At 44.3% G+C, this 11754-nt stretch overlaps 1 protein-coding gene across 2 annotated transcripts in view; it reads right to left on the minus strand.

Moving 5' to 3' along the window:
- Positions 1–8064, minus strand: part of zbtb16a (zinc finger and BTB domain containing 16a) — a 350151-nt gene extending 342087 nt beyond the window's left edge. For both annotated transcript variants that reach the window (XM_034177822.1, XM_034177821.1), the window contains exons 1-2: positions 7939–8064; positions 2906–4223 (exon numbers count right to left, since the gene is read on the minus strand). In XM_034177822.1, the coding sequence (XP_034033713.1) occupies positions 2906–4143 (1238 nt within the window). In that variant the 5' untranslated portion in view covers positions 4144–4223; positions 7939–8064. The remainder of the gene's footprint in view (positions 1–2905; positions 4224–7938) is intronic.
- Between the last annotated feature and the right edge of the window lie 3690 nt (positions 8065–11754).

Below are 11754 nucleotides of genomic sequence, written 5' to 3' on the forward strand. Positions count from 1 at the left end.
GGGGGGGTGTCTGGTTGCCAGGTGACCCTTCAGCAGTAGTACATTGTTTGTTGTCCTAGTTTTGTCAGTGTGCTGGTACAAACTCCTGTCGACATAGTAACAGTAATAAACGACTAGTTTGTCAACCACCAATAAAACACAAGAGGATCAGGAAAAAGAACTGAACTGTCTATATTCAGCGCCTGTTAATACTGTTATCATTTTATCAACAAGATCTACCATTTCAGGAAGAGGAACAGCGCTGAAGCCGTACCAGGTAGCCATTCTTCATTATAGTGCCTTGACAAAGTTTTGGCATTATTCATTTAGGGAGTGCCAGCCTCCTTCGACTTCCTTCAGCCTGACTTAGAAATCGTACCATCGAAGCCAATTCCATTTACAGTAAGACCTGCTTCTGTGGCCACTGGACAACTTCATGGCACCAAATGTCAATGATACCAAGATGCCAATGTAAAGATGCCACCCCAGAGCAAGCTGGAATTAAACCCACTTATTGTTCACTAAGCCCCCCCCCCCCCCCCATAAATCATTATTTGTCGAGCAAATAAAGTCAATCAACATAGGGCTCAAAGCTCATTTGTGCCAAGTGCTCATCTCCAGATTCCGTAACGTGAGGCGGGTGAAAGTCTACGACTCCACCTGGACACCAGTCCAAAGCAGGTTACTTCCAAGCTCAGACTACTACCCATATTGGGTCCTTATCCTCTCAGCTACTTTATGCTTGAATTGTTGACCAAAAATTAAGATTTCCATGTTGCTTTGTCTTCATAGTCACATTAACCACACAACACACTTTCTCCACTGCCATTTTTGATAAGCCTGTACACACAGCTTTCCCAACACCTTCAAGTCAAAAGTTTTTGTGAAAGTCGTGAAAGTTGTTTTTTTTTCCTCCCCATTCGGTAAACTGTGAGCCAGCAACACCATTCAATGAGTCCTTAAAAACAGACTTGCAATCTTTTGTCGACTTGTACATTTTAAAATAATGAATATAAGAATTCCACGTCCCAACAGCCAGGGGCTGTGAAAATGGACCGAGCCGCCGGGCCACCCGCCCTCGACCGCCACTCAATCCTCTCTGCACCCGACCCCCATGGCCCCCTCCGGATGCCCCCTGGATGCCTCGCTGGAGAGGTGTTCCGGGCACGTCCCATTGGGAGGAGGCCCCGGGGAAGACCCAGGACATGCTGGAGGGACTTCATCTCTCGGCTGGCTTGGGAACGCCTTGGGGTTCCCCCGGAGGAGCTGGGGGAGGTGTGTGTGGATCGGGAGGTCTGGGCGGCTTTGCTTGAGCTGCTGCCCCCGCGACCCGACTCCGGATAAAGCGGAAGAAAATGGATGGATGGATGGAATATAAGAATAAAAATTAGAGACTGACTGATATATCAGCCAATATGAGCCCTTTCATAAACATCTCAGTATTTGTATCCAGGGCTGTCCCCAGAAATTTGGAGCATAGTGGCGCTTGGGTGCGTGGGGGGGGTTCTTTTACCAATAGAAGCTGTTTTCTGTAACTTCATAGGCAGAAGAGACTAGGAAAACCACCATCTGAAAAAAGATTCTGCTTAGTTGCCCATAAATTGAAAGAAAAAAGAATTAAAAATAAATAAATTTCCATGCAAGTATTGATCTTGCTTATGTATTGTTGTATTTGCACCATGGTGGTTTTTTATACTTAACTTTTTTTTTTAAACACACACTAATAAATTAATTTTGAGCTGTTTTCTCAATGAAAACATCTTCCATCTGCTCGGCATCCTCCCTCACATCAGTGGTGGGTGAGGACAGCATCATGGAGGTTCTGACAGTTCTGTTTCACAGATGGTGGGTACTGCCAAAAATGGCAAAAAAAAAAAAACAACAAAATAGTCCTTTGCTCTGCAGGCTTTCTTTCCCACTTGTGCATCCCAACAATTCACACAGAGAATCAATCAGCTGAAGGAGTTTGTGAAATTTCTCTGCGGAACTGGTGCTTTTAAACTTTTGCGTGATGTTGACTATTCCACCAATAGCAGCACATTATTTTTTGTGTGACGGTTAACCAGACCAATGATGTGTGAGTCTTGCATACTGAGTCATTGGGAGACACCAGCTTTAGAAGCAGACAAGAGAAATCATTCCATGGGGCTGCAAACCAGAGGTGGGACGAAGGTACCAGCAAGTCATGAATCGACAAGTCACAAATCTCAAGTCAAGTTCCAAGTCAAGTCAAGTCTTGATAATTGGTATGATGGTGCTGAGACTGTAACAACCTGGTGTTGTGCCTCATTTCCGTTGCTTAGGCACAGCCCTGTCTGTCATTTTTGCCAATATGAAACCTTTTATTTTACCAATTAAACAATGCGGAAAAACACTCCGGCTGTTGGAAGTGGTGTCATTATCATTTTGACGAGACAAACTGAAACCAGTTTGTAACAAATTCAACCTTTTTCCAACACAGACACTTTGACAACTACACCAGTCTAATGAGATCAATGCCCAGGTGTGCAGTAGTACGGGTTGACAACCTTGTTTTTTTTTTTTTTTTTTAATTAAACAACACAATCACTTCATTTCTCTTGGGAATGGACACATGACAATCACAAAGACAACAGCAAAAAAAAAAAAAAAAAAAAATCAATTACAAATGAAAAAGTGGCCAAACTTGTCCGGCACTGTTCTTGTGTAATAAGACACTCACTGCAAGGATAAGCTGCTCACCTGCCTAAACTAGAAAAGTTCCAGAGGTTTGACCAGGAACACGACTGCCACAAAGCATTACAGAGTTGTTAAACCAGGTACTTTATTTTTTTTGGGTTCATAATTGCAAACTTTGGAGATGATGAATGGGGAAAACACCATTCCAAAAAAACAAAAAAAAAACAAAAACAGCATACACCCACCAAAATAACTTTCTTCTTCTTACCTGTGCTGCTCCACAGCTTCGTTGTCTGGTAGTTCTGCTCCGCAGACGTTGCAGCGTTCATGCTGGTTCCGACCATCTGTTTTCATGCCTACAGCCAGCTCTCCAAGCTTGCTGAAGAACTCTCGCTGGATGAAGCTCTGAGGCAGGAGTCCGCCATAGGCACTGAAGTCCATCGACATAGCTAGAGCTGGGGACATTGGCAAAGATGAGGCCATGGACACCGGCATGGACATGACAGCATCTGATTTATGATTGACTGGTAGGGAGTAGAGAGAGGCCAGATGTTTCTCTGTCATTCCAGCTATTGCTTCCAGTCCCATCTGGCTAACCTCTGCTGTAGGGTCCCCCATACCTTCATCACGAACATAATGCAGCTCACGGGCACTGGTGATCACACTGCTCCTAGTCGGTGTCCCTGGACCCTCTCGATTTCTGTCCTCCCCACTTCTCTCTCCATTACTGGAGCCACTTGACTCTATGTTGTGAGGACTTTCATGACCGTTGCCGCCCATATCTACTTGCATCATTTCTGTCTTGATCTCAGTCATCAGGTGGTGGGAATTTCCGTGTACCTGTTGATCCCCACTAAAACCCCGTTGGAGCAGTGACTGCCCAATGCTCATCAGGCTGTCCACAGCAGTTTTTGTTGGACTCAGGTTGGGGACTCCAAAGGAGGTGGAGACCGAAGGGCTCTGGTCCACCATGCCGGCTAAGGTAGAGACCTGCTGGTTACCTGACATGTACGGACTGTCCATGGAATGCTTTCTGGAGTTCTTGCCTCCATTGTGGCCTTTGCGATCCTCCTCCTCCTCCGTGCTCCCGTCATTAACACTGACCTCCACATCATTCTCATCTGAAGACTGGATGGTTTCCAGAATCTTGAGGCATTGCTCTTCCAAGTATTCAATCTCTAAGATTTCTGCTGCATACAGCAGGTCATCCAAGTCCTCTACCTTGGCCTGGAGAGTGGCAGTGTAAGCATACTCCAAAATCTGCTGAAAGGTCTTTGGTGAAAGAAAGTCCAAGGTGTAATGCTGGCTGCTACGGTGAAAGAGGATCTCAAACATTTTGCTGGTACAAGCTAGCACAGTCCGGTGAGCGTGGAACTCCTGGCTGTCGACCATGATCACCACGTCACACAGAGTGCCCGCCATACGCATCTGATTGGCCTTCTGCAGGAGGGCAGTGGGGTGGTTGGGGTTCTGGAGCTGGATCATACCCATTTTAGTTAAATCCATTGTGTCCACGAGGGCGACTCATGAGGCTCGCCTTCCCTGCTCAGCAGTGGTTTTAGCTATCTTTGTAAACAAGATAAAACCTGCAGAGAGAGAAAATGAAAATGTCAGATCCAGCTAATTCTGCACAACAGTCAGCGTGCCAACACACAGACACACAAATAACTATTTTTCCTTTCGAGTCAAAATTTAATAAACTATATTTTTCTTCTACCACCACAAATAATACGCTTTTGCTGATGTTTTATTCATTTATTTACTGTGTTGGTGGAAAAAAGTTGAAATCATTTCCCTGAATTTTCACTTTAAGTTTGAGTCCATCCTGTAACGGATTCAATTAAATTTGATTCTGATCAAATCTCACAGCTGCGACATTTTAAATCTAATTTGTAAAAAAACAAAAAAAAAACCACTTCAAAATAAGCCGTTTCAATCATTTTAATGAAATGAGGTGAAACGTGGTTGGACCTGGTCTGTCACAGGCAGCATTGCATTTTTCAAGTGGCTCTGCAAAAAGGAACAAAAGCAGGAAATTGTGTGGAAATACAAACCTTATGAAATAACTAAAAACAGGAGGGGGGGGGGGGGTTGTCTTGTTTGTTTCTTTAATAACTTGTCAGATTTTTGCAGAGTTTTACAAAAATAAATAAATAAATACACAGAAGCCCAGACATATTACGAGGTCTGTGATAGAAGTAACGGACCTTATTTTTTTATTTTTTTTCAAAAACCATAAGGATTTGAATCACGTGTGATTACATCAGACATGATTGAACCCTCGTGGGCATGTGAGAGTTTTTTCACGCCTGTCGGTTACGTCATTCGCCTGTGGGCAGTCTTTGAGTGAGGAGTGGCCCACCCTCTCGTCGTTTTTTCATTGTTTAGGAATGGCTCAGAGACTGCTGCTTTGTTTGATAAAAATTTTTTCAAAAACTGTAAGGCACAACTGAGTGGACACCATTCGATAAATTCAGCTGGTTTTTGGTAAAAATTTTAACGGCTGATGAGAGATATTGGTCTGGTAGTGTCGCCGTAAGGACGGCCCACGGCGCCTGACGGCGATCTGTGCTTCGAGGCGGCAGCGTTTCGCCGTGTCAAGTTGAAAACTTCCACATTTCAGGCATTTTGCCGAGTCGTCACGGAAACGACTCTGCGAATTTGCGCGCACGTCTTTCATTACAAAATGTCCTTAAACAGTGGAATGTCCGCAGAAAGTCCTCATGCCGGTCTCACGATGTCCTGGGTGAATTAAGCCTTAAATTAGAATGTTTTCAGGTCGAAACAGGCCGACGACGGTGCCTGGAAGCGCTGCGCGACGTCCCGCTCCGTGGGAAGTCCTTACAGCGACAGAAACACCCCATAATCTCTCATCAGCCGTTAAACTTTTCACCGAAAACCAGCTAAATTTCTCGAATAGTGTCCACTCGGAAATTCCTCACAGGTCCAGAAAAAATGTTGATAAAGCAACGCGCGCCGTCCGCAGCGGCTATTCAGACAAAGAGATTCCGATGGACGGGGTGGAGCACTCCTCACTCAAGGCCTGCCCACAGGCGAATGACGTCACCGACACGCGTGAAAAAACTCACGCATGCGCACGAGGGTTCAAGCATGTCTGACATAAAAACATATGAATCAAATCCATTTATTTTTTGAAAAAAATAAAAAGGACCGCTTTTTTCATCACAGACCCTGTAAAAGACACTGGAGCATTTTGGTCGTATGAAATCTACAAAGTGCTCATTTGCTGATATGATAGAAGTCACAATAATGTGCACACGTCCCGTCACCACCAGTCCTGGAAATTTTCCATGATTATTAACACCATTGTGTTTGCAACCTGAATTTCATCACAACAGCAACTTCATTAAAACACTGTTCACCCATCATTATCTGCAAACATCATCTCTGTGATGACACGTACAACTGACAGGGTTGATCAAAACTCATTTGATTGAGAAATTATGTTGGAAGACACCCCATCAAGATATGAAAGAAAGTAATCATCATCATCCAGATCCTGTTGTAGTGGGTTAGACCGCCTCGTGTGATAAATATTTTGATATATTTTGAGCTGAATACAAATATTGTGAAGGAAAGTCGAGCATCTGTGGTACATTTCCTAAAATGAGATCAGGGAGACAATTTTGGAGCCGTCGAACAGGCCGACCGTGCACGCCAATGTATCACGCGTCAAAATATGTGTTTGTTTGTTTATGATGTGTACGTACAGCAGTTAAGTGTAAACGGGGCTTTCTTCACTGCCGCCTGGCTCACAGAGACCGCCAGCAGCCATTCTGAAATTAAACGGCATCTTACTCAGTATTCCCGTCACAGACAGGAGCAGAGAGCAGCGGCCAGAAATGGGTGGAAAGGAAAGCAGGATGAGGCGAATCGCTGGAGATACAGCAGCCAAAATGCATCACCCTCTCATCACAATACAGATGACTGAGCGTGTGAGCGTGCACTCGTCCTAACACACAGGGAGTTATCAAAAAAAATAATTCAATAAATCATCATGTTTCCTCTCCTGTGGTCAGAGTGCACACAAAGGACAGCTTTGTGACATCATAATAACAGTATTAAAAATAAAATAAGGGAGTTCAAAGGCCAAATAGAAAAGTTAGAGGCAGATCTCCATCAATGCCAAAATGTAAACCAATTCTCCAACCTCATCCTGCCTCTGGTGATTAGTTAACAGGGTGAATGAATCATAGAGATAAAACGTGGCCATAATATTTATTTATTAACCCGTGTGTGTGTGTGTGTGTTTTTAATATCACAATGATCTCCCTTTTAAATTTTCAAACAAAGCGTAAAAGGAGACATTTGGCTACTTTTTGCTTTCAGCGCAGAAAAACAAACAAACACAATTCCACAAACTTCCCGTTTCCTCTAATGGTCACACTTAAAGTCACAGGTGGAAGATGTGCGCGTGTGGTCACAGGTGTGTCGGTGCGCATTACACGGTTGCGCGCACAGCTCCGTGAAAACTTTAACGCTTATTTCAGGTCGCGCGCGTCGAGACGGCGTTCAAATCAAATGGGTGCAGACAAAAATCACGCAGCGTAACGCACTGTGCTAAACATCACGCACCGCGCGGAGGACGACGGCAGGAACCGAGCTGCTGCGCGCGCCGCCACGGCGATGAACGACAACAAACAAAAGCACCGTGACTGTTTGAGAAGTGCGCGAGACAAATCAGGCACCGTCCAAACGTCAGCTGCGAACAGGTGGATCGGGTTCCGACCGACACGGATCAGACTGCGTCCACACACCAAATCAATCAGACGCCGTATCCGTTCCCACGCCGCGAGCGCATTCACACACGGAGCCAGCCTGTCAATCACACACGTACAGATTCCCAGTGCGCACACACACATACACACACCAGTGTCCCCAGTATGATGTCGTCACCGTCAAACGAGACACAATACGGACACACGGCGGTGCCGCCGCGTACGACTCGCACCGTTTTCATCCATACGTCATACGGAGACAGGCGTCATAAGGCGACTGTCTCACAAACCACGGCGACGTCACGTCAAACGCAGCGCGTCCACAACAGGCTGCCGTGCGTCCCTGCAAACTTGGGCACCTTGCAGCGCCATCAGGTAGACAGACACTTGTTCGCGCGCGGCTTGCCAAAGTGTCTCTCGATGTTTAACTTGTGCGCGAGGTGAACCGGGGACAAACACGCACCAAACATCCACACGTGAATGAAAGTGGAGAGAAAAGAGCGGCCACGCATGCAGAGAGGCGGTTCTGCTCCAGCTGCGCTCGGCCCGGTTCGGTACTCACCTAAGTTGCACGGTTTGGTTCCGGGGCTACAGCATAATAAGGCAGTTCGCAGTACCCGCTCTCTCAGCACGCACTAACTCCTTTCTTCTCAAGCCGGAGCAAATCAACATGCCGTTGACGTCAGCGCCGCCAGGCACCCGTGCAAACGGCGAGAGAGCGAGACACCTAGCGGTCACTGGCGTTACTGCATCAGCGCACAGCTTGCGGCGGGGGGCCTAAACGCGGACGCACTCCACTGTTTCAGGGACCTGCAGGGGAAAGTCCAGAAATTCAAAACAGCTGCTTTCCAGAATATTAAAGAAGTGGGAGCGTCGTAGAGCTTCATTCTGGTTTGACTTTATGATAGTGGAAATAGTCTTCAGAGAGATTCATACCTTCTCTTTATTTAATTTATTTTATTTATGCACATGATTCACACCCACTGTGGAAATCATGTCCAGTGAGGGAAAAGTGGAAAAGACTTAACTCCTAAAGCTCTGTCCCATTTTACAACTACACAGCTAAAACAACCACAGGGACATTAAAATCAACTGCAAATCAAAGTATATAAGGTGTTGCTGAAAAATTGATATTTTGTCATCTAAGAACCAGTTTTCATTCAAGTGACCACAAATTTTAAAAGCATGTGTAGAAATAATGCAAAATTCTGAATTTTATGTTTTATGTTTTTCTTTTCAGGTATAGAAATGGCATTCACTGCAAGCGTAAAAGGTGTTTTGTGTGTTCAAGTATAATCGAACACGGTCATACAAGACTGTGCATTTGTAAGAGAATTCACTAAAAATACACCAACTACAATGTAGATTTGGACACGACACAAAAGTTCAAAGAGGAAGGCTGTCTGTATGCCGTGTCACAGGCAGTGTGCTTATTGAAAACTTAAAATTTTGGTGAATAAATCTTATTTTGCTCAACATTAAGCCTGTTTGGTTTCATTTGCCTAAACTTTGTAGTTACTCAGATATTTGCATCTCAAATTATATCATTAAAAAAAACATATACAAATAATGAATGTTTGAGTGCAATGGTAAGAATATTTCATGAGGTAAAAGAAGGAACATTCAGAAAACCAGTCTGTGGGTGATTCTTAGACTATGGGCACTTATGTCCTTTGATCATATTGTATGAAAAACAGAAAAAAGGGGAAATTTCACACTTTTATAGTTATCTTTACAATGAAAGTGTGTTAAGAAATTTGTTCTAGTAGTCTGTGATGACTTTTTCACCTTTTTTCAGCATCATTATATGCAAATATTGCTGTTTTGTGCTGTCCCACACCCAGACTTTTGATCTTCAATGATAAAAATGAATAGTAAAGAAATGTTTTTTCTAATGTTTCAAGATATCTCTGAATAAAATATCAGTAAAATAATCAAAACATAATTGGGGTATTCAATGTCATACAACTGTTGTGATTTTTTTAAACAAAATGTAGTTGTCCCACACTATTGCCGTAATTTCCACCACAACACTGTAATGTCCCTTTAAACAGTTTGTATGAAAGATTGTTTGGGTAGTTTCTATGGAGATAAACAGTGACATCAGAGCACATGTATATAGCGCCAAATCACAACAAACAGTTGCCCCAAGGCGCTTTATATTGTAAGGCAATGGTGTGGTGGAAATTACCTTTACAAGGCCAATAGTGCCCGTAGTTAAAGAATCACCCCTGTATGTGTGATCATTTGCCTCACACAGTGCAACACATCTCCTTCACATAGAGTTGATCAGCAGCAGTGATTCTTTGGTTCCGCAAACCGATTGTTGCAGCAGCTGTCCGGGTGGCTGGTCTCAGATGATCTTGGAGGTGAAGATGCTGGATGTGGAGGTCCTGGTCTGGTGTGGTTACACGTGGTCTGCGGTTGTGAGGCCGGTTAGATGTACTGACAAATTCTCTGAAACGCCTTTGGAGACGGCTTAAGGTAGAGAAATGAACATTTAATTCACAGGCAACAGCTCTGGTGGACATTCCTGCAGTCAGCATGCCAACTGCATGCTCCTTGAAAACTTGCAACATCTGTGGCATTGTGCCATGTGATAAAACCTGTGCGAAAATCATGTTGTCTAATCACCATCTTGATATGCCACACCTGTGAGGTGGGATGGATTATCTCAGCAAAGGAGATGTGCTCACTAACAACACATTTAGACAGGTCAGTGAACAATATTTGAGAGAAATAGATCTTTTGTGTACATAGAAAACGTTTTAGATCTCTGAGTTCAGCTCATTGAAATCAAGTTTGGTGCCAGCACAAAAGCACTTGTGTTTCATTCTTTTTTTTCTGCGTCCCCCTCGTCTCCATGTATTGAAGTCATACTGGATGTCATGACTTGCACATGAATTCTTTTTTGAACTTTTACAGCAGTCCTGAACGCAGCAGTGTTGTATCACTGACAGCACATTTCCAGCACTTTCCACAGCAAATAAAAGCTGAACGAGATAACTGCCCCATCAGTCACTCTGTTGACTATGACAGATCACCTTTCTGAAGCCTGCTTCAAGTATCAGCAAGTTGATTTTAAAGTTGAAGCTGAATAAACCGGCTTTTTGAACGTCTCCTTGTCCCGTCTGAGGTTCACAGTAATGTGCAGCGTTTGGCCTCAGACATCAGAACAAGTATCGCAGTCATTTAAGGCCACCAACAGTTTTCATTCCACACCACAAATTCTGCCTGTGTATTAGTCACCGGATCAGAAACTGACAAACACACATTCTGAAAAGAAAAGTGCTGCAGAGGTTTGTCCTGTCAACTCACAAGATGAGTCTTCAGTCCAGCTCAGCCAGACGGGGTTTCTTCATGCCTGAAAGGGATCTTCAGTCTGTCTGTCTGTCTGTCTGCATGTCTGTCTGTCTGTGTCTGTCTGTGTGTCTGTCTGTCTGCATGTCTGTCTGTCTGCGTTTCTGTCTGTCTGTGTCTGTCTACATGTTTGACTTTGTGTCTGTCTGCATGTCTGTTTGCGTGTCTGTCTGTCTGTGTCTGTCTGCATGTCAGTCTACATGTCTGTCTGTCTGTCTATCTGTGCGTCTGTCTGCATGTCGACTCACAAGAAGAGTCCTCAGTCCAGCTCAGCCAGATGGGGTTTCTTCATGTCTGAGAGGGATCCTCAGTCTGTCTGTCTGTCTACATGTCTGTCTGTCTGAATGTCTGTCTGCATGTCTGACTGTCTGTCTGTCTGTGTGTCGGTCTGCATGTCTGTGTATCTCTGTCTGTCTGTCTGTCTGCATGTCTGTGTCTGTCTGTATGTCTGTGTGTCTGTGTGTCTGCGTGTCTGTCTGTGTCTGTCTGACTTTGTGTCTGTCTGGGTCTGTCTGCGTGTCAGTCTGAGTGTCTGTCTGACTTTGTGTCTGTCTGTGTCTGTCTGTCTGTCTGCATGTCTGTGTGTCTGTCTGAGTGTCTGTCTGTGTCTGTCTGTCTGTCTGCATGTCTGTGTGTCTGTCTGAGTGTCTGTCTGTGTGTCTGTCTGCATGTCCTGTCTGCATATTTGTCTTTGTGTCTGTCTGTATGTTTGACTTTGTGTCTGTCTGTATGTCTGCCTGTGTGTCTGTCTGCATGTCTGTCTGTATGTTTGACTTTGTGTCTCTCTGCATGAAAATTCAGTAAGGTATAATACTTTCCAATTTTAAGGTAGAACTCTACTAGTGTGTACTAAGGTATATCAAAATATCTAAAAAAAAAAAAAAAAAAAAAAAGAAGAGTAGAACAGAGTAGAGCCACTTTGGTGCCTGGTCTTGAGAACCAGGGATGGTAGGTTGAAAAGCTTTTTTATTGCATGGGAACTCTCCCTACCCACCCAAGTGGCTCAAGAAAATGGACA

Source organism: Thalassophryne amazonica, chromosome 9 (genome assembly GCF_902500255.1).
Source record: "Thalassophryne amazonica chromosome 9, fThaAma1.1, whole genome shotgun sequence".
Lineage (NCBI taxonomy): Eukaryota > Metazoa > Chordata > Actinopteri > Batrachoidiformes > Batrachoididae > Thalassophryne > Thalassophryne amazonica.